Genomic DNA, 23890 nt, shown 5'->3' with positions numbered 1-23890 from the left:
AGAACGCAGTGATGGGGGATGTATGAAGAACGCAGTGATGGGGGATGTATGAAGAACGCAGTGATGGGGGATGTATGAAGAACGCAGTGATGGGGGATGTATGAAGAACGCAGTGATGGGGGATGTATGAAGAACGCAGTGATGGGGGATGTATGAAGAACGCAGTGATGGGGGATGTATGAAGAACGCAGTGATGGGGGATGTAGGAAGAACGCAGTGATGGAGGATGTAGGAAGAACGCAGTGATGGAGGATGTAGGAAGAACGCAGTGATGGGGGATGTATGAAGAACGCAGTGATGGGGGATGTATGAAGAACGCAGTGATGGGGGATGTATGAAGGACGCAGTGATGGGGGATGTATGAAGGACGCAGTGATGGGAGATGTATGAAGAACGCAGTGATGGGGGATGTATGAAGAACGCAGTGATGGAGGATGTATGAAGAACGCAGTGATGGGGGATGTATGAAGAACGCAGTGATGGGGGATGTATGAAGAACGCAGTGATGGGGGATGTATGAAGAACGCAGTGATGGGGGATGTGTGAAGAACGCAGTGATGGGGGATGTATGAAGAACGCAGTGATGGGGGATGTATGAAGAACGCAGTGATGGGGGATGTATGAAGAACGCAGTGATGGGGGATGTATGAAGAACGCAGTGATGGGGGATGTGTGAAGAACGCAGTGATGGGGGATGTGTGAAGAACGCAGTGATGAGGGATGTATGAAGAACACAGTGATGGAGGATGTATGAAGAACGCAGTGATGGGGGATGTATGAAGAACGCAGTGATGGGGGATGTATGAAGAACGCAGTGATGGAGGATGTATGAAGAACGCAGTGATGGGGGATGTATGAAGAACGCAGTGATGGAGGATGTATGAAGAACACAGTGATGGGGGATGTATGAAGAACGCAGTGATGGGGGATGTATGAAGAACACAGTGATGGGGGATGTATGAAGAACGCAGTGATGGGGGATGCATGAAGAACGCAGTGATGGAGGATGCATGAAGAACGTAGTGATGGGGGATGTATGAAGAACGCAGTGATGGGGGATGTATGAAGAACGCAGTGATGAGGGATGTATGAAGAACGCAGTGATGGGGGATGTATGAAGAACGCAGTGATGGGGGATGTATGAAGAACGCAGTGATGGGGGATGTATGAAGAACGCAGTGATGGGGGATGTATGAAGAACGCAGTGATGGGGGATGTATGAAGAACGCAGTGATGGGGGATGTATGAAGAACGCAGTGATGGGGGATGTATGAAGAACGCAGTGATGGGGGATGTATGAAGAACGCAGTGATGGGGGATGTAGGAAGAACGCAGTGATGGAGGATGTAGGAAGAACGCAGTGATGGAGGATGTAGGAAGAACGCAGTGATGGGGGATGTATGAAGAACGCAGTGATGGGGGATGTATGAAGAACGCAGTGATGGGGGATGTATGAAGAACGCAGTGATGGGGGATGTATGAAGGACGCAGTGATGGAGGATGTATGAAGAACACAGTGATGGGGGATGTATGAAGAACGCAGTGATGGGGGATGTATGAAGAACGCAGTGATGGGGGATGCATGAAGAACGCAGTGATGGGGGATGCATGAAGAACGCAGTGATGGGGGATGTATGAAGAACGCAGTGATGGGGGATGTATGAAGAACGCAGTGATGGGGGATGTGTGAAGAACGCAGTGATGAGGGATGTATGAAGAACGCAGTGATGGAGGATGCATGAAGAACGCAGTGATGGGGGATGTATGAAGAACGCAGTGATGAGGGATGTATGAAGAACACAGTGATGGGGGATGTATGAAGAACGCAGTGATGGGGGATGTATGAAGAACACAGTGATGGGGGATGTATGAAGAACGCAGTGATGGGGGATGCATGAAGAACGCAGTGATGGGGGATGTATGAAGAACGCAGTGATGGGGGATGTATGAAGAACGCAGTGATGGAGGATGCATGAAGAACGTAGTGATGGGGGATGTATGAAGAACGCAGTGATGGGGGATGTATGAAGAACGCAGTGATGGGGGATGTATGAAGAACGCAGTGATGGGGGATGTATGAAGAACGCAGTGATGGGGGATGTATGAAGAACGCAGTGATGGGGGATGTATGAAGAACGCAGTGATGGAGGATGCATGAAGAACGTAGTGATGGGGGATGTATGAAGAACGCAGTGATGGGGGATGTATGAAGAACGCAGTGATGAGGGATGTATGAAGAACGCAGTGATGGGGGATGTATGAAGAACGCAGTGATGGGGGATGTATGAAGAACGCAGTGATGGGGGATGTATGAAGAACGCAGTGATGGGGGATGTATGAAGAACGCAGTGATGGGGGATGTATGAAGAACGCAGTGATGGGGGATGTATGAAGAACGCAGTGATGGGGGATGTATGAAGAACGCAGTGATGGGGGATGTATGAAGAACGCAGTGATGGGGGATGTATGAAGAACGCAGTGATGGGGGATGTAGGAAGAACGCAGTGATGGAGGATGTAGGAAGAACGCAGTGATGGAGGATGTAGGAAGAACGCAGTGATGGAGGATGTAGGAAGAACGCAGTGATGGGGGATGTATGAAGAACGCAGTGATGGGGGATGTATGAAGAACGCAGTGATGGGGGATGTATGAAGGACGCAGTGATGGGAGATGTATGAAGAACGCAGTGATGGGGGATGTATGAAGAACGCAATGATTGAGGATGTATGAAGAACGCAGTGATGGGGGATGTATGAAGAACGCAGTGATGGGGGATGTATGAAGAACGCAGTGATGGGGGATGTATGAAGAACGCAGTGATGGGGGATGTGTGAAGAACGCAGTGATGGGGGATGTATGAAGAACGCAGTGATGGGGGATGTATGAAGAACGCAGTGATGGGGGATGTATGAAGAACGCAGTGATGGGGGATGTATGAAGAACGCAGTGATGGGGGATGTATGAAGAACGCAGTGATGGGGGATGTATGAAGAACGCAGTGATGAGGGATGTATGAAGAACGCAGTGATGGGGGATGTATGAAGAACGCAGTGATGGGGGATGTATGAAGAACGCAGTGATGGGGGATGTATGAAGAACACAGTGATGGGGGATGTATGAAGAACACAGTGATGGGGGATGTATGAAGAACGCAGTGATGGGGGATGTATGAAGAACGCAGTGATGGGGGATGTATGAAGAACGCAGTGATGGGGGATGTATGAAGAACGCAGTGATGGGGGATGTATGAAGAACACAGTGATGGGGGATGTATGAAGAACACAGTGATGGGGGATGTATGAAGAACGCAGTGATGGATTGCGGATTTGGAGCCTCGTGCAGAAATCCTGACATCCCCAGGCCACATGTTCCTCGTGTTACTGTGAGCACCTGCATGGCCTGAACCTGCTCCTGTGGCTGCAGCGTCGGACTTGTCTCCTTTGAGCACATCGGGGACGTCACTGGTCGGTGATTACACAGGAGCTGCCGGCAGCGTCTCTGGACTTGTCTCCATCGAGCACATCGGGGACGTCATTGGTCGGTGATTACACAGGAGCTGCCGGCAGAGTCTCCGGACTTGTCTCCATCGAGCACATCGGGGATGTCATTGGTCGGTGATTACACAGGAGCTGCCGGCAGCGTCTCCGGACTTGTCTCCATCCAGCACATCGGGGATGTCACTGGTCGGTGATTACACAGGAGCTGCCGGCAGCGTCTCCGGACTGGTCTCCATCCAGCACATCGCGGACGTCATTGGTCGGTTATTACACAGGAGCTGCAGGCAGCGTCTCCGGACTTGTCTCCATCCAGCACATCGGGGACGTCATTGGTCGGTTATTACACAGGAGCTGCGGCAGCATCTCTGGACTTGTCTCCATCCAGCACATCGGGGACGTCATTGGTTGGTGATCACACAGGAGCTGCGGCAGCGTCTCCGGACTTGTCTCCATCGAGCACATTGTGGACGTCATTGGTCGGTGATTACACAGGAGCTGCAGCGTCTCCTGACTTGTCTCCATTGAGCACATCAGGGACATCGTTGGTCGGTGATCACACAGGAGCTGCCGGCAGCGTCTCCGGACTTGTCTCCATCCAGCACATCGGGGACATCGTTGGTCGGTGATTACACAGGAGCTGCCGGCAGCGTCTCCGGACTTGTCTCCATCCAGCACATCGGGGCGCCATTGGTCGGTGATTACACAGGAGCTGCCAGCAGCATCTCCGGACTGGTCTCCATCCAGCACATCGGGGACGTCATTGGTCGGTGATTACACAGGAGCTGCCAGCAGCGTCTCCGGACTTGTCTCCATCCAGCACATCGGGGCGCCATTGGTCGGTGATTACACAGGAGCTGCCAGCAGCATCTCCGGACTGGTCTCCATCCAGCACATTGTGGACATCATTGGTCGGTGATTACACAGGAGCTGCCAGCAGCGTCTCCGGACTTGTCTCCATCCAGCACATTGGGGACCTCATTGGTCGGTGATTACACAGGAGCTGCCAGCAGCGTCTCCGGACTTGTCTCCATCGAGCACATCGGGGACGTCATTGGTCGGTGATTACACAGGAGCTGCCAGCAGCGGATCCTGATGATTTGTACGTTCAGCGGCAGAACCTTGCTCAGACGACCATTAATGACCTCAGTGACAGCAGCTGAGGCCGGAGGTGCCGGGATTTCTGCAGGAGACTCACACTCAGGACTGGAGAATCAGGAGATTGTGATCAGGTTGTGTTCATAAATGATGGAGAAATGGACATGACATGATCACAACCTCCTGTTCGGCGACCTCCTCTCTGGCGATCTCCACCATCCACCACCTCTCTTGCTGTAGACATGAGCTGCAGCTTGGGGCAGATGTATGCGGGGTAGTTTGGGGGCTCAGTGCTGACCTGAAGCTGACGTTGGAGTGCAGGGCCATGTCCCAGGACTCCTGGCTTTGTCGGAAAGTGTCCATGGGATTGTGAAGGACGAGCAGCAGTGAATTGTCCTGGGTGTGGTGATAGGAGTCCATGCACCTGTACGACTGCAGAGCTTCATGTATGACCTGCAGCAGAGACACCAGCACTTAGCAGCGAACGCAGGAGGGGTCCAGCCTGGTCTCGGGGTGCAACGGTTAATGTCCTGAGCAGCTCACAGGTCCCTGCATGTACAGACAGCAGCACAGCCTCCATACATCGCCATATGCACCGCTCATCTGTCCGCTCCTTGGTGCCAGCATGGTGACAGGAGCAGATTGGGAGGAGGACACGCCCTGATGTTGGCGTCTTCATGCTGTACAATGTACCCGGGTTCTGGTGCCGGTCTGGTACTCTACCTGTATGAGCACAGCCGGCTCATAGTGCTCAGAATAACACCAGTCGCTCAGGGATCTTCTCTGCGTCTTCTGAATGTCTCGGAGGTGGGCCCTGGGGGTTTCCTTCCCCCCGACGTCCTGCAGGAGACATGATTATCGGGGTGTGTGGTCACTGACTTCTGTTATAAATCAGGCAGATCAGTGTCTACACCATAAAGGGGCTCTCCGCTGCTTACCGGCCCCCATAAATGAAGTGATGACATGTCCTGCTGCTGGGACTCTCGTGACTCTCTGTAATCTGTGCTCAATTCCCCTACAGCTCCCCCAAAGGAAAACTGAGGCATTACACAGTCGCGCTCTCGTCTCCCTGTTACAATGTCGAGCTCTCGTCGCCCTCTTATAATGTCGCCATTGTAACAGTCAATCCTCCGCTGTCACCCAGCTTTCCCAGAATCCAGACTGAGCCCAGCTGTGGCGAGATCCGTGAACAGGGCTGTACGGTATATATCTGCACAAGATGCCACCCAGGAGTAGAGAAAAGCGAGAGGGGTCCAGACAATAATGGATATATCACCCAGCTCTCCCACAGTCCTGCATGATACAGTTGAAACCAGAAGTTTCCATCCACTATATATAAAGACACATCTCCATGGTTTTCTCAATATCTGACATGAAATCAGAATAAACCTTTCCCGTTTTAGGACAATTAGGATTTTACCATAATGTTTAGTATTTGCCAAATGCCGGAATAATGAGAGAGAGAGAATGTTTTAAGGCATTTTTATTACTTACTGCAAAGTCAGAAGTTTCCATACAGTAAGATTACTATGCCTTTAAACAATTCTGGACGGCCCATATGATGATGTCATGTGTTTGGAAGCTTCTGATAGGTTTTTTGGCAACATCTGAGTTAATTAGAGACACACCTGTGGAGGTATTTTAATGCACACCTGAAACACACTGCTTCTATGTGTAGATTGATGGGAAAGTCTAAAGAAATCAGCCAAGATATCAGGAAGAGAATTGTGGACTTGCACAAGTCTGGCTCATCCTTGGGTACAATTTCAAGATACCTGAAGGCGCCTCGTTCATCTGTACAAACAATAATACGCAAGTACAAACAAGATGGGAATGTCCAGCCATCATACCGCTCAGGAAGGAGACGGGTTCTGTGTCCAAGAGATGAACGTGCTTTGGTCCGATATGTACATATCAACGCAAGGACAAAAGCAAAAGACCTTGTGAAGATGATGGCGGAAGCTGGAAAGATTGTGTCAATATCCACAGTGAAATGAGTACTGTATCAACATAGGCTGAAAGGCCGCTCTGCCAGGAAGAAGCCAATGCTCCAAAAGAAACATAAAAAAGCCAGATTAATGTTTGCAAATGCCCACAGGAACAAAGACCTTAATTTTTGGAGACATGTCCTGTGGTCTGATGAAACTAAAATTGAACGTTTTGGGCATAATGACCATCGTTACAATTGGAGGAAAAAGGGAAAAGCTTGGAAGTCTAAGAACACCATCCCAACTGTGAAACACGGGGGTGGCAGCGTCACGTAGGTGGGGTTGTTTTGCTGCAGGAGGGACTGGTGCACTTCACAAAATAGATGGTATCATGAGAAAAGAAGATTATGTGGCAATACTGAAGCAACGTCTCAAGACATCAGCCAGGAAGTTAAAGCTTGGGCGGAAATGGGTCTTCCAAATGGACAATGACCCGAAGCATACTGCCAAAATGGTAACAAAGTGGCTGAAGGATAACAAAGTCAATGTTTTGGCGTTGCCATCACAAATCCCTGATCTCAATCCTACTGAAAATTTATGGGCAAAGCTGAAAAGGCTGCGAGCAAAGTGACCTACACACCTGGATCAGTTACACCAGTCAGGAGGAATCGGCCCAAATCCCCACCAACTATAGTGAGAAGCTGTGGAAGGAGATCCCGAACGTCTGACCCAAGTCATTCAGTGTAAGGGCAATGGCACCAAATACTAATGAAATGGATGGAAACTTCTGACTTTGCAGTAAGTAATAAAATGCCTTAAAACCTTCTCTCTCTCTCATTATTCCGGCATTTGGCAAATTGTAAAAATGATGGTAAAATCCTAATTGTCCTAAAACGGGAAAGGTTTATTCTGATTTCATGTCAGATATTGAGAAAAACATCAGATGTGTCTTTATATATATATATACAGTGGATGGAAACTTCTGGTGTCACCTGTATATACAGTAGTACCGGACACATGAGCGGAGTCTACCCGCCTCACCTCTCTCTCTTCTTCCAGATGTTGCTCTTCAGCGCCTCCTGAAGGGAAGAAATAAGAACTGCGATCACATATATTGATATACTTATATCACAGGCGTGACGGAGCCTGTGAGCATAGAGGGGCGCAGGGAGCCGGCGTGGAAGGAGGGACGCAGGAGGTGGCGCACACGGAGGGACGCAGGGAGCTGACATGGAGAGAGGGACGTAAGGAGTCGGCATACACGGGGGGACGCAGGGAGTCGGCATACACGGGGGGACGCAGGGAGCTGACATGGACAGAGGGACGCAGGGAGCTGACATGGAAAGAGGGACACAGGGAGTCGGCATACACGGGGGGACGCAGGGAGCTGACATGGACAGAGGGACACAGGGAGGTGGCGCAGACAGAGGGAAGCAAGGAGGTGGCGCAGACAGAGGGAAGCAAGGAGGTGGTGCAGACGGGGGAATGCAGGGACCCGGCATGGACGGGGGGACACAGGGAGGTGGCGCAGACGGAGGGACACAGGGAGGTGGCGCAGACGGAGGGACACAGGGAGGTGGCGCAGACGGAGGAACGCAGGGAGCTGGCGTGGACGGAGGGATGCAGGGACCCGGCATGGACGGGGGGACACAGGGAGGTGGCGCAGACGGAGGGACACAGGGAGGTGGCGCAGACGGAGGGACACAGGGAGGTGGCGCAGACGGAGGAACGCAGGGAGCTGGCGTGGATGGAGGGATGCAGGGACCCGGCATGGACGGGGGGACACAGGGAGGTGGCGCAGACGGAGGGACACAGGGAGGTGGTGCAGAAGGAGGGACGCAGGGAGCCGGCGTGGACGAAGAGACGCAGGGAGGTGGCGCAGATGGAGGAACGCAGGGAGCCGGCGAGGATGGGGGGACGCAGGAGGCCGACATGGACAGAGGGATGCAGGGAGGTGGCGCAGATGGAGGGACGTACTGGAGGAATCCACCGCTTTCTGCTTGTACATCCTCCTGACGCTGCAGATCTGCATCATTTGTCGTGCGAAGGCGGCAGGATTGTCCCAGGGGATGCGCCCGTCTCCTTCCAGCATCCTCCCTGCACCCTCCAGTTCTCCGAACTCATCGAAACCGCTGAGGGCCAAACTCTCAAATGTGAGGAGCTTAAATGCCCGGGTCATCTCATCCCAAGACCAGAAATCTGTAGAGGGAGAAGAAGCAGCGAGACCCGAGACGACCTTCCACACAATATCTACCCATTTGTTAAAAGTTCTGAGACTGACACAGATTTTGGTTTTCACATTTTGTGGTTTTAGTGTTTTTCGCCCTTGTAGTCGCTGTTTCTATGCTTACTGACTGTGAGGCGCTGGCCTTGCTCTAAGACTATTAAACCAATGTACGTGGAGCGGAGTCCGCGGCTCTAAGGGATGCAGACTTTTTCCAGCACGGAGCTCCGTTTCCGTTGATATTATTATTGTGTTTATTACAGATTTGCTTGCTATGTTTTATTAATGTTCTGCTTGCTCCTCAGTTTATGTACACTAATTCTACTTGTAAAGTGTCCAGCATTCCAGTAATCTCATCAGTATCTCAGGAGCCTTAAACCATTGTTCTAACAGCCACTAGTCACATTGTGTGGATGGGGAAAATAGGTCCGGCGAAGTCGTCACCCCAGGGGGACTCACATGCAGTCACCAGTGATGGGCTTCTGAAAGATTTTTCATTCTTGGAGCTAAAAAGCACATGTCTAAGGGGGGTGTGAACACTTCTGTCCACCTAGGGGGCTGATCCCAGGGAGGACAATAAGCCACATGTTTAGTCAGGAGTTGGTGAAATGACAACGAGGGGAGAGAATCTAGTCTGAGATCCTAGAACGATGGATGGATGGTCTATGGAGTTTGCAGATCAGTTACTGACTGGGCTGGATAAATATGCTACAGTTGTGGGATCTGTCGTCTGGATTTGAACTTTCTTAAGAACTATTGCTACTGGATACCTGTGCTTCCATCATTTTATCTGTCATATGGAGGATCGTGGATTGTGACTACAGACTATACTGCCTGGAGATACGAAATCTGTGGGCCAAATACCTGCTGTCTGCTGGAGGGAAGGTTCCCGCGATACTTAGAGTACCCTTTGTGAAGGCTCAGAGCAAGTGCTTTACTTGTTCCCCTCTGGATCTATGAGGACGGGAGTTCATCTCTCTGAAGTCGACTAAAAGCTAAGCTATCTTCCCTTGTTTGTTCCCCCTTGTTGTCTTTAGTGGTCAGTCGGGATCGACTAGCGCTCGTCCCCCTCCCTTCCCTAGCCAGGACCTAACACCAGGGAAAGACAGGGCAAGGTTCGCGTACGGCGATTGGTGAAAAGCCAATATAGGGATGTTAGTGGAGACAGGGTGATACTAGATCAGCCTAGGAGGTCTCCTCTTCCCTCTTTCTCTAGAGTCTGGGCTCCCTTTCGCTTATCCCTTTGTGTTGCACTAAGTCTTTCCCACACCTTGCGTGACAGTACATTGTTACATTTTCTAACACATCCATGAAGCTTCTTTCTCGCCTCAATATTCCCAGCGCTGCCCCTTATTCCCCACACTCCTGCCCCTTATTCCCCGTACTCATGCCCCTTATTCTCTGCACTCCTGCCCCTTATTCCCCACACTCCTGCCCCTTATTCCCCGTACTCATGCCCCTTATTCTCTGCACTCCTGCCCCTTATTCCTCTGCACTCATGCCCCTTATTCTCTGCACTCCTGCCTCTTATTCTCCTCGCTCCTGCCCCTTATTCTCCGTGATTCTTCCCTTTATTCTCCGCGCTTCTGCCCCTTATTCGCCGCGCTTCTGCCCCTTATTCTCCGCACTTCTGCCCCTTATTCTCCGTAATTCTGCCCCTTATTCTCCACACTCCTGCCCCTTATTCTCCACACTTCTGCCCCTTATTCTCCACACTTCTGCCCCTTATTCTCCACACTCCTGCCCCTTATTCTCCACACTCCTGCCCCTTATTCTCCACACTTGTGCCCCTTATTCTCCACACTCCTGCCCCTTATTCTCCACACTTCAGCCCCTTATTCTCCATACTCCTGCCCCTTATTGTCCACACTCCTGCTCCTTATTCTCTACACTCCTGCCCCTTATTCTCTACACTCCTGCTCCTTATTCTCTACACTCCTGCCCCTTATACTCTACACTCCTGCCCCTTATTCTCTACACTCCTGCTCCTTATTCTCTACACTCCTGCCCCTTATACTCTACACTCCTGCCCCTTATACTCTACACTCCTGCCCCTTATTCTCCAAACTCCTGCCCCTTATTCTCCACACTCCTGCCCCTTATTCTCCACACTCCTGCCCCTTATTCTCCACCTTCCTGCCCCTTATTCTCCACCTTCCTGCCCCTTATTCTCCTGCCCCTTATTCCCCGCAATTCTGCCCCTTATTCTCCACACTCCTGCCCCTTATTCTCCACACTCCTGCTCCTTATTCTCCGCACTTCTGCCCCTTATTCTAAGCACTTCTTCCCCATATTCTCTGCACTTCTTCCCCATATTCTCTGCACTTCTTCCCCATATTCTCCGCACTTCTTCCCCATATTCTCCGCACTTCTTCCCCATATTCTCCGCACTCCTGCCCCTTATTCTCCGCACTTCTGCCCCTTATTCTCCGCACTTCTGCCCCTTATTCTCCGCACTTCTTCCCTTTTTTCTCCACACTTATGCCCTTTCCCCGGCAGCTGGATATCGGCTTCTGGGCAGATCCTGGCTGATGGTCACCTGTTTTTGTCTCATCAGAGCTCAGAATTATCACAATTTCTGGGTTTTGTCACTCTTTGATTTGTCAATAATATGTAATAATGTAGCACCCTGAGGATTCGGCTGCTACAGGGGTATTGCACCTCAACCCAGAGGTGTGATATTCCACTCCCGGGTAAGGATGGAGTGTGGAACTGAGCTCGGTAGGCTGCATGCACTACACACATCCCATTTCCGGGGAACAGGCCGACGGTACTCCCACTTAGAAATGTGCAGGTACGACCGAGTCTGTTCCTGGCTGGAGTGGGAGGGGGGTGGTACATCCCAAGTAGTGTAGGGGCAGATAGGGGGAGCAGCCTGGGTAAAGATAGGAGCTCATTGGGTGCTGGTCACCTGAGCTCACACATAGAGGGTGTATATAAGGTGGGCACCATCAAAGATCAGGGTCAGTCTTTGCAGGCAGGTCAGTCTGTCAGTCTTTGCAGGCAGGTCAGTCTGTCAGAGTAAGAAGCAGAGGAGCAGAGCAGCCCCAGAGAGAGAGAGAGGAGAAAGCAAGAGAGACCCAGAGGGGGAAGCAGAAGAGAGGACTCTGAGACCCCAAATCCAATCCACGGGTGAAGAGTCGGCATCAGGGTACCGGAACCCAAGCTGGTGGGGGGCAAAAACACACCCCAGCCAGAGACCGGAGGCCGTGGGCAGCGTCTGCCACGGCCACCCACCACATCCACCCCGAAGGCATACCACGTGGAGGGTCAGGGAACCCAAGGCCAAGGGTCTCCCAACAGAAGGCCCGAGGGAGCTGGACCTGGGTGGATCACTAGTGGGGACGGCCAGAGAAAGGACAGAAGGAGAGCTCAGGGTCACGCTCCGGACTCGCTTGGGGGTTGGCTGGATCCAGGACCTGGTGGATGCAGCACGGCTCGGGAGGTCACTTGAAGCTGGAGTGACCGGAACATCAGCAGTGAGTAAATACCCTAAACTGCATAACCCGACTCTGTCTTCATTTAACACCTATGCTGCACCACCACAACCCCCATCCTCTGCACCTGACCCCCTGAGGCTATACCCCACCCGTTGGGGGTTATACCATCAAAAGCTGCACCTACACCATCAGCCTCAGCGGACCCTGCTGCAGCGGCGGCCATAGTGACCGCAATACAACGGGTGGCGTAGTCGACATTAAGAACTTAATAACATCTGTAGGACTGCCACATACAACTGAGTTTGACACCCTGGGCACGGACCGGGTCACAGCCACTCGGAAGACTACAACTCCCATCTGATCCGGCTCCGGATATTCCCCCTAAAGAATATGGCCCAGGGGGCGCGTCAACTTTGGCGTAGTCGGCAGGACTACGTGCCCACAACAACCGGGTACTGCGTGCCTGAAGAAAAGAATGAGTTTACCTCAAAAAGGAGTCTCCTGCCGGTTCCGGAGGGTCCCCGCCATCGGACCCCATCACCAGTCGATTCCAGCCGGTTGTCCGCCATTAACCGCGTTTTCCCGCCATCTGCAGAGTTTCCCGCCACTGGGAAGCGATTCCCGCCATTTCCAAAGGTTTCCCGCCTTGGAAGAGCGGACGCCATTATGGGCGTGCCAGAGGGTGGCGAGAGGCCACCTCCCATCGTGGGCCAGGACCGAAAATGGCGCCAAAAGTGGAAACCGCCCCCACCAACAGAGACTGTGATGCTAGAGGTGTCTGTCAGCGTGAAAGAACAGCCCCTGGAGCTGACAGTCACCAAGTGGCCCCGGGACCGCCCTCGAGGTGGGAGGAGACGAAAGGAGAGAGAACAAAGATGGGTGCCGCCTGGAGCAGTCTAGAGCGAGCGCACCCGGAGGCAAGAAGCCTGGAGAAGAGTATCGGAGGAGCTTACCCGGAGATGGCGAGAAAGCAGAGCAGCACCGGCCCGCTGGCCAGGAGCCTGCTGGAGACGACTGTAGGAGAGCAGAGCAGCACCGACCCGTTGGTCAGGAGCCTGCTGGAAACAACGACCCCACTAGGCCTAGTGGAGGTCCTAGCACAGCTCCCCCGAGACCGGGAGTGTGCACAGACCGCTCTGGAGGGCCTCGCAAGGAGGATGGCCCGGGTGCAGCGAGAGACGTTGGCGGAGTGGAGCCGTGAGATGGCCCAGCAGACCGAGACCTGTCAGCGGAGCACGCCACCCAAGACGAGGAGACAGACCGCCTCTGAGGATGGCGCGGGAGGACTGAAGGCCGGAGACGGCGCCGAGAAGGGAGCCGAACGAGTGGAGGCAGGTAAAGGGGACGTCTATACCCCAAACCGGGAAACCACGCACCTGCCCCAGCTCCCCGTCGCAGAGCCCGAAGTCTATCCTGCCGTGCCCGTCGCTGCAACGTCACCGCCGCAGACTAGGCCTCAAACGGGAGCCGCGACCCCTGTGACGTCACACGCCTCGACCCCGAGCGTGACCAAGCAGGAAGTACCACCAGCCTGGTCGCAAGGCCTAGTACCCCCGGGCGCCGCAATACCAACAGCGCCCCCTACCTCCGCGGAGCCCCCGGCCTGGTCGCAGGGCCAAGTAGCCCAGGGCGCCGCCGTCCTTACGGTGCCCTTTACCTTCCAGATACCCCAGGCCTGGCCGCAAGGCCCGGGCAACCCGGGCGCCACCACCACCGCGCCCATAAGACCAAGAGTGCCGCATCTGGGAGAGGACCTGTACGCCCAGCATACGTGCCCGGATGGGCAGCCATTTATATGGCCACCGGAGTTCCACCATCCCCGACTCCGGAGAGAGAGACCCCTGGATGAACCCCTGATCCCGGCTCCAAAGCCCGTAAAGAGGATCTCGCCCCCGCTAGCGGAAGCACAGTTTGAGTGGGACCCCACCGGAGAAGATCTTATGGGGTTCACTCAAGAGACTCGGGCAGCTGCAGCGGAGCGTGCTGAGTGCTGCCGCCAACAGCTCGAGGACTTTGAGAGGGAGCGGAGAGAGAGGCGGGTCCGAGAACAGCAAGCTCAAGTAAAGAGCGCGGAGCAGAAGAGCCGGGCCAGGAGAGACCCCCGTGCAGCGCATAGTCCCCGCACCACCGGGACTGTGATAAAGTTTAACCTGCAGCATGGGTGGGGCTTCATCCGAGACCACCACACCCTAGGCGACATCTTCGTAACCAGAAGAGACGTTGAGTCCCACCTACCGGAGGGACACAGAGGTCGTGACCTTTACATCGGGGACGAGGTCACCTTCACCCGGCACAAGTGTGCCAAAGGTCCCTACGCCCTCCATGTGCATCGCCTGACGGAGGAAGAGCTGCGGTGTGAGGAGGAAGAGCAAGAGGACCCGGACGGGTCTGAAGCCAAAGGTAACCATAAAGCAAGAGCAGGAGGACGCCGTCGCTAAGGACAGCGAAGCAGAAGCTGTATATAGTTGCCCGTCGGGGCACCGTGAACTGAAACCGTGAACTGGAACTGAAACTGAAACTGTTGCTGTTGCTAATATAGTCCCCGTTGGGACCAGCATGTGTGAACTGTTACCCGTATTTCCCTTAATCCCACTGACCGAGGACTGAGAGCGGTCATTCCTCCCTAATACCTGGCCGAGGACTGAGAGCGGCCATATCCTTGTATATAGTTGCGCGTCCTAAAGCGCCCCCTACCGGTTTTATAGGAAAACCAGTTTTCTAGAGAGACTGTCGCACTTTACCCGGTCACACGTTGCACAGTGACCGGAGGAGGAGCCAGAGGCGACGAGAATGTTTTATATTGATATATATATATATAATGTTTTATATGTTTTATATGTTTATGCAAAAATTTGTATGTTTTGGTGTTATGTCTTACAGCCCGAGGACGTGCTGTGATTTACCAGGGGGGAATGTAGCACCCTGAGGATTCGGCTGCTACAGGGGTATTGCACCTCAACCCAGAGGTGTGATATTCCACTCCCGGGTAAGGATGGAGTGTGGAACTGAGCTCGGTAGGCTGCATGCACTACATACATCCCATTTCCGAGGAACAGGCCGACGGTACTCCCACTTAGAAATGTGCAGGTACGACTGAGTCTGTTCCTGGCTGGAGTGGGAGGGGGGTGGTACATCCCAAGTAGTGTAGGGGCAGATAGGGGGAGCAGCCTGGGTAAAGATAGGAGCTCATTGGGTGCTGGTCACCTGAGCTCACACATAGAGGGTGTATATAAGGTGGGCACCATCAAAGATCAGGGTCAGTCTTTGCAGGCAGGTCAGTCTGTCAGTCTTTGCAGGCAGGTCAGTCTGTCAGAGTAAGAAGCAGAGGAGCAGAGCAGCCCCAGAGAGAGAGAGAGGAGAAAGCAAGAGAGACCCAGAGGGGGAAGCAGAAGAGAGGACTCTGAGACCCCAAATCCAATCCACGGGTGAAGAGTCGGCATCAGGGTACCGGAACCCAAGCTGGTGGGGGGCAAAAACACACCCCAGCCAGAGACCGGAGGCCGTGGGCAGCGTCTGCCACGGCCACCCACCACATCCACCCCGAAGGCATACCACGTGGAGGGTCAGGGAACCCAAGGCCAAGGGTCTCCCAACAGAAGGCCCGAGGGAGCTGGACCTGGGTGGATCACTAGTGGGGACGGCCAGAGAAAGGACAGAAGGAGAGCTCAGGGTCACGCTCCGGACTCGCTTGGGGGTTGGCTGGATCCAGGACCTGGTGGACGCAGCACGGCTCGGGAGGTCACTTGAAGCTGGAGTGACCGGAACATCAGCAGTGAGTAAATACCCTAAACTGCATAACCCGACTCTGTCTTCATTTAACACCTATGCTGCACCACCACAACCCCCATCCTCTGCAGCTGACCCCCTGAGGCTATACCCCACCCGTTGGGGGTTATACCATCAAAAGCTGCACCTACACCATCAGCCTCAGCGGACCCTGCTGCAGCGGCGGCCATAGTGACCGCAATACAACGGGTGGCGTAGTCGACATTAAGAACTTAATAACATCTGTAGGACTGCCACATACAACTGAGTTTGACACCCTGGGCACGGACCGGGTCACAGCCACTCGGAAGACTACAACTCCCATCTGATCCGGCTCCGGATATTCCCCCTAAAGAATATGGCCCAGGGGGCGCGTCAATAACATACGGAATGTTTAGAATTCTCCATAAGTAACCATAGAAACAGGGACTTTAAGAGCAAAAAACATTGAAAATGCGAAAACCAAAATCTGTGGATAACATCCCATGTTATACCATTAAGGGTAGTGTGCCGGATATTTACCTGCGTTGCAGCAATGCATGAGCTCGTGTATCAGCGCCAGTCTCCAGGAGTTCATCTCGGGCGCCAGCCCGTGAAAACTGAGACGCTCAACAACTGGAAGCTTCTGCAGCATCGTCTCCTCCACCACAATGGGATCAATCATCTTAGTGACCTGACGAAAAGTAAAGGTAATAGTAAAATCCAACATTACCGCACCAGAGACTCCCGGGTCACCAGAAGCGTCTTGACCCCCGTCACCAGAGAAGTCCTGACCCCAGAACACCAGAGGCGTCAGCACCCCCCAGAGGCTTCCTCACCCCCCAGACAGCAGAGGCATCCCCACCCTCCAGTCACCAGAAGCGTCACAACGACCTCTCCCACCCGGTCACCAGACAGAGGCGTCCTGAGCCCTGGTCACCAGACAGAGGACTGAGGCGTCCTGACCCCTGGTCACCAGACAGAGGCGTCCCGACCCCTGGTCACCAGACAGAGGACTGAGACGTCTTGACCCCCGGTCACCAGACAGAGGCGTCCCGACCCCTGGTCATCAGACAAAGGAGTCCTGACCCCCGGTCACTAGACAGAGGCGTTCCGACTGACTCCTGGTCACTACAGATGTACTATCCTGTCTTCTGGTCAATATACACGCACAGTGACACAGACTCCCTCGTCGCTCCGTACCTCCACCCGGTGACTCCTCTCCCGGATCCTGTCGTGGTAGCTGAGCAGACGAGGTCCCTGGGCGTCTACGATCTTCTCCTCTTCCTCATTCACCAGGAGGGCGTTATACAGGTTCTGTGGAGCAGATATGATCACAAAGGTGACGATCTCCATCTTGAGCGTGGATCGGGGGCTGTGTGAGGCGCTGGTATTAATGTGCACTGTGAGGTGTCATTACTTAGCAACTCAAGATCACTGCTCCAGTGAGAGACACAAAGTAACAATCTCATAGATGAGACATTCAATGCTACAAAAAAATGACAAATGGTGTCACTGAGCGAGCGCTCAGAACAGCGAGGTTTCTTCGTCAGGTGTCGTATAACAACATAAATAAAGTGGCTTGAGAAAGTATTCACCCCCTCGGCTTTTTCCCTATTTTCTTACATTATAATCTGTGTGTAGATATTTTTGTAATCTGATTTGTGTGTGAAGCATCAGAACTAAATAGTCTAAATTGGTGAAGTGAGAAAAATCTAGGCATAAATTACATTTATGGAATCAAATAACTAAAAATTGGCATGTGCATATGTATTCAACCCTTTTGCTATGATGTCCCTAAAAATTTCTGGTGCAAGCAGTTACCTTCATAAGTCCCATGCTTAGTGATAGGACGTCCCCCTGTGTGCAATCTAATGTCACATGTCTGTCAGTATATACACTTTACCTTCTCTGAAAGACCACAGAGGCTGCAACACCATTAACAAGAGACACCACTAACCAAACACCATCATGAAGACCAAGGAGATCTCCAAACAACACCACGAAGACCAATGAGATCTCCAAACACCACCATGAAGACCAAGGAGATCTCCAAACACCACCATGAAGACCAAGGAGATCTCCAAACACCACCATGAAGACCAAGGAGATCTCCAAACACCACCATGAAGACCAAGGAGATCTCCAAACACCACCATGAAGACCAAGGAGATCTCCAAACACCACCATGAAGACCAAGGAGATCTCCAAACACCACCATGAAGACCAAGGAGATCTCCAAACAACACCATGAAGACCAAGGAGATCTCCAAACAACACCATGAAGACCAAGGAGATCTCCAAACACCACCATGAAGACCAAGGAGATCTCCAAACACCACCATGAAGATCAAGGAGATCTCCAAACACCACCATGAAGACCAAGGAGATCTCCAAACAACACCATGAAGACCAAGGAGATCTCCAAACAACACCATGAAGACCAAGGAGATCTCCAAACAACACCATGAAGACCAAGGGGATCTCCAAACATCACCATGAAGACCAAAGAGATCTCCAAACAACATCATGAAGACCAAAGAGATCTTCAAACATCACCACGAAGACCAAGGATATCTCCAAACAACACCATGAAGACCAAGGAGATCTCCAAACAACACCAGGAAGACCAAAGAAATCTCCAAACAACACCATGAAGACCAAGGAGATCTCCAAACAACACCAGGAAGACCAAGGAGATCTCCAAACAACACCAGGAAGACCAAAGAGATCTCCAAACAACACCATGAAGACCAAGGAGATCTCCAAACAACACCATGAAGACCAAGGAGATCTCAAAACAACACCATGAAAACCAAGGAGATCTCCAAACACTACCATGAAGACCAAGGAGATCTCCAAACACCACCATGAAGACCAAGGAGATCTCCAAACAACACCAGGAAGACCAAAGAGATCTCCAAACAACACCATGAAGACCAAAGAGATCTTCAAACATCACCATGAAGACCAAGTAGATCTCCAAACAACACCATAAAGACCAAGGAGATCTCCAAACAACACCAGGAAGACCAAAGAGATCTCCAAACAACACCATGAAGACCAAGGAGATCTCCAAACAACACCATGAAGACCAAGGAGATCTCCAAACAACACCATGAAGACCAAGGAGATCTCCAAACACTACCATGAAGACCAAGGAGATCTCCAAACACCACCATGAAGACCAAGGAGATCTCCAAACAACACCAGGAAGACCAAAGAGATCTCCAAACAACACCATGAAGACCAAAGAGATCTTCAAACATCACCATGAAGACCAAGTAGATCTCCAAACAACACCATAAAGACCAAGGAGAAGTCCAAACAAGTCAGGCACAAAGTTGTTGAGAAGTACAAGTCAGAGATGGGTTATAAAAAAATCTCCCAATCTCTGATGATCCCCCGGAGCACCATCAAATCCATCATCATCAAATAGAAAGAACATGGCACAACAAACCTGCCAAGAGAGTGCGCCCACCAAACTCTCAGCTCGGGCAAGGATGGCATTAAACAGAGAGGCAGCGCAGAGATCAAAGGTAACCCTGAAGGAGCTGCAGAGTACCCAAGCAGAGACTAGATCTGTCAATCCGACTACAATAAGCTGTACACTCCATACAGGTGGCCTTTATGGAAGAATGGCGAGAAAAAAGCCTTTACTTACAAACAAAAATTGTAAGGCTCATTTTGAGCTTGCCAAAAGACACGTGGGATTCTCTCCAAATGTATGGAGGAAGGTGATGTGGTGAGATGAGACCAAAGTTGAACTTTTTGGCCACCAAGGTAAACGCTATGTCTGGTGCCAAACCAACACAGCTCATCACCCCAAGAACACCATCCCCACAGTGAAACATGGCGGTGGCAGCATCATGCTGTGTAGATGTTTTCCGGTAGCAGGGACATGAAAAATGGTCCGGGTCAAGGGGATGAAGGATGGTGCGAAATACAAGGATATTCTTGAGCAAAACCTGTTTCATTCTGTCAGTGATTTGAGACTGGGACAGAGGTTCAGCTTCCAACAAGACAATGTCCCAAAGCATCTGCTAAAGCAACACTCGAGTGGTTTAAGGGGAAAAGTGTAAATGTTCTGGAGTGGCCGAGTCACAGCCCAGACCTTCCAATGGAGAATCTGTGGTCAGACATGAAGATCGCTGTTCACCAGAGGAAACATCTAACCTGAAGAACCTGGAGCAGTTTTGCCTTGAGGAATGGGCAAAAATCCCAGTGGCCAGATGTGCAAAGCTGATAGAGACTTATCCAAAGTGACTTGTATCTGTAATTGCCCCAAAAAGAGGCTTCACAAAGTACTGACTTTAGGTGGTGAATAGTTATGCACACTGAAGCTTTCAGTTATTTTGTCCTATTTGTTGTTTGCTTCATCATAAAAAGAAAACTTGTTCATAGTTGTCGGCATGTTCTTTACATGAACTGATGCAAATCCACAAAAAAACTGTGAAATTCCAGGTTGTGACGAAGCAAAACATGAAAAATTCCAAGGGGATGAATACTTTCACAAGCCACTGTGCATATATATACACTGCTCAAAAAAATAAAGGGAACAGTGAAATACCCCATTCTAGATCTGAATGAATGAAATCTTCTCATTGAATACTTTGTTCTGTATAAAGCTGAATGTGCTGACAACAAAATCACACAAAAATCATCAAGGAAATCACATTTATTAACCAATGGAGGCCTGGATGTGTAGTCACCCCCAAAATTAAAGTGGAAAAACACTACAGGCTGAACCAACTGTGATGTAATGTCCTTAAAACAAGTCAAAATGAGGCTCAGTATTGTGTGTGGCCTCCACGTGCCTGTATGACCTCCCTACAACGCCTGGGCATGCTCCTGATGAGGCTGAGTATTGTGTGTGGCCTCCACGTGCCTGTATGACCTCCCTACAACGCCTGGGCATGCTCCTGATGAGGCTGAGTATTGTGTGTGGCCTCCACGTGCCTGTATGACCTCCCTACAACGCCTGGGCATGCTCCTGATGAGGCTGAGTATCGTGTGTGGCCTCCACGTGCCTGTATGACCTCCCTACAACGCCTGGGCATGCTCCTGATGAGGCTGAGTATCGTGTGTGGCCTCCACGTGCCTGTATGACCTCCCTACAACACCTGGGCATGCTCCTGATGAGGCTGAGTATTGTGTGTGGCCTCCACGTGCCTGTATGACCTCCCTACAACACCTGGGCATGCTCCTGATGAGGCGGAGTATTGTGTGTGGCCTCCACGTGCCTGTATGACCTCCCTACAACGCCTGGGCATGCTCCTGATGAGGCTGAGTATTGTGTGTGGCCTCCACGTGCCTGTATGACCTCCCTACAACGCCTGGGCATGCTCCTGATGAGGCTGAGTATTGTGTGTGGCCTCCACGTGCCTGTATGACCTCCCTACAACGCCTGGGCATGCTCCTGATGAGGCTGAGTATTGTGTGTGGCCTCCACGTGCCTGTATGACCTCCCTACAACGCCTGGGCATGCTCCTGATGAGGCCGAGTATTGTGTGTGGCCTCCATGTGCCTGTATGACCTCCCTCCAACGCCTGGGCATGCTCCTGATGAGGCTGAGTATTGTGTGTGGCCTCCACGTGCCTGTATGACCTCCCTACAACGCCTGGGCATGCTCCTGATGAGGCTGAGCATTGTGTGTGGCCTCCACGTGCCTGTATGACCTCCCTACAACGCCTGGGCATGCTCCTGATGAGGCTGAGTATTGTGTGTGGCCTCCACGTGCCTGTATGACCTCCCTACAACACCTGGGCATGCTCCTGATGAGGCTGAGTATTGTGTGTGGCCTCCACGTGCCTGTATGACCTCCCTACAACGCCTGGGCATGCTCCTGATGAGGCTGAGCATTGTGTGTGGCCTCCACGTGCCTGTATGACCTCCCTACAACGCCTGGGCATGCTCCTGATGAGGCTGAGTATTGTGTGTGGCCTCCACGTGCCTGTATGACCTCCCTACAACGCCTGGGCATGCTCCTGATGAGGCTGAGTATTGTGTGTGGCCTCCACGTGCCTGTATGACCTCCCTACAACGCCTGGGCATGCTCCTGATGAGGCTGAGTATTGTGTGTGGCCTCCACGTGCCTGTATGACCTCCCTACAACGCCTGGGCATGCTCCTGATGAGGCTGAGTATTGTGTGTGGCCTCCACGTGCCTGAATGACCTCCCTACAACGCCTGGGCATGCTCCTGATGAGGCTGAGTATTGTGTGTGGCCTCCACGTGCCTGTATGACCTCCCTACAACACCTGGGCATGCTCCTGATGAGGCTGAGTATCGTGTGTGGCCTCCACGTGCCTGTATGACCTCCCTACAACACCTGGGCATGCTCCTGATGAGGCTGAGTATTGTGTGTGGCCTCCACGTGCCTGTATGACCTCCCTACAACACCTGGGCATGCTCCTGATGAGGCGGAGTATTGTGTGTGGCCTCCACGTGCCTGTATGACCTCCCTACAACGCCTGGGCATGCTCCTGATGAGGCTGAGTATTGTGTGTGGCCTCCACGTGCCTGTATGACCTCCCTACAACGCCTGGGCATGCTCCTGATGAGGCTGAGTATTGTGTGTGGCCTCCACGTGCCTGTATGACCTCCCTACAACGCCTGGGCATGCTCCTGATGAGGCTGAGTATTGTGTGTGGCCTCCACGTGCCTGTATGACCTCCCTACAACGCCTGGGCATGCTCCTGATGAGGCCGAGTATTGTGTGTGGCCTCCATGTGCCTGTATGACCTCCCTCCAACGCCTGGGCATGCTCCTGATGAGGCTGAGTATTGTGTGTGGCCTCCACGTGCCTGTATGACCTCCCTACAACGCCTGGGCATGCTCCTGATGAGGCTGAGCATTGTGTGTGGCCTCCACGTGCCTGTATGACCTCCCTACAACGCCTGGGCATGCTCCTGATGAGGCTGAGTATTGTGTGTGGCCTCCACGTGCCTGTATGACCTCCCTACAACACCTGGGCATGCTCCTGATGAGGCTGAGTATTGTGTGTGGCCTCCACGTGCCTGTATGACCTCCCTACAACGCCTGGGCATGCTCCTGATGAGGCTGAGTATTGTGTGTGGCCTCCACGTGCCTGAATGACCTCCCTACAACGCCTGGGCATGCTCCTGATGAGGCTGAGTATTGTGTGTGGCCTCCACGTGCCTGTATGACCTCCCTACAACACCTGGGCATGCTCCTGATGAGGCTGAGTATCGTGTGTGGCCTCCACGTGCCTGTATGACCTCCCTACAACACCTGGGCATGCTCCTGATGAGGCTGAGTATTGTGTGTGGCCTCCACGTGCCTGTATGACCTCCCTACAACACCTGGGCATGCTCCTGATGAGGCGGAGTATTGTGTGTGGCCTCCACGTGCCTGTATGACCTCCCTACAACGCCTGGGCATGCTCCTGATGAGGCTGAGTATTGTGTGTGGCCTCCACGTGCCTGTATGACCTCCCTACAACGCCTGGGCATGCTCCTGATGAGGCTGAGTATTGTGTGTGGCCTCCACGTGCCTGTATGACCTCCCTACAACGCCTGGGCATGCTCCTGATGAGGCTGAGTATTGTGTGTGGCCTCCACGTGCCTGTATGACCTCCCTACAACGCCTGGGCATGCTCCTGATGAGGCCGAGTATTGTGTGTGGCCTCCATGTGCCTGTATGACCTCCCTCCAACGCCTGGGCATGCTCCTGATGAGGCTGAGTATTGTGTGTGGCCTCCACGTGCCTGTATGACCTCCCTACAACGCCTGGGCATGCTCCTGATGAGGCTGAGCATTGTGTGTGGCCTCCACGTGCCTGTATGACCTCCCTACAACGCCTGGGCATGCTCCTGATGAGGCTGAGTATTGTGTGTGGCCTCCACGTGCCTGTATGACCTCCCTACAACACCTGGGCATGCTCCTGATGAGGCTGAGTATTGTGTGTGGCCTCCACGTGCCTGTATGACCTCCCTACAACG

At 52.5% G+C, this 23890-nt stretch overlaps 1 protein-coding gene across 1 annotated transcript in view; it reads right to left on the bottom strand.

The window, feature by feature from the left end:
• SPAG17 (sperm associated antigen 17) overlaps positions 1 to 23890 on the bottom strand; it is a 531742-nt gene that overhangs the window by 179248 nt on the left and 328604 nt on the right. The window contains exons 12-17 of the mRNA XM_073668734.1: positions 17132 to 17245; positions 16472 to 16622; positions 8498 to 8719; positions 7562 to 7599; positions 5316 to 5432; positions 4891 to 5045 (exon numbers count right to left, since the gene is read on the bottom strand). Coding sequence (XP_073524835.1) covers positions 4891 to 5045; positions 5316 to 5432; positions 7562 to 7599; positions 8498 to 8719; positions 16472 to 16622; positions 17132 to 17245 — 797 coding nt within the window. The remainder of the gene's footprint in view (positions 1 to 4890; positions 5046 to 5315; positions 5433 to 7561; positions 7600 to 8497; positions 8720 to 16471; positions 16623 to 17131; positions 17246 to 23890) is intronic.

Source organism: Phyllobates terribilis, unplaced genomic scaffold, assembly GCF_046119375.1.
Source record: "Phyllobates terribilis strain yellow unplaced genomic scaffold, ASM4611937v1 Scaffold_2__4_contigs__length_985480577, whole genome shotgun sequence".
Lineage (NCBI taxonomy): Eukaryota > Metazoa > Chordata > Amphibia > Anura > Dendrobatidae > Phyllobates > Phyllobates terribilis.
This window is presented reverse-complemented; position numbering and strand designations above follow the sequence as displayed.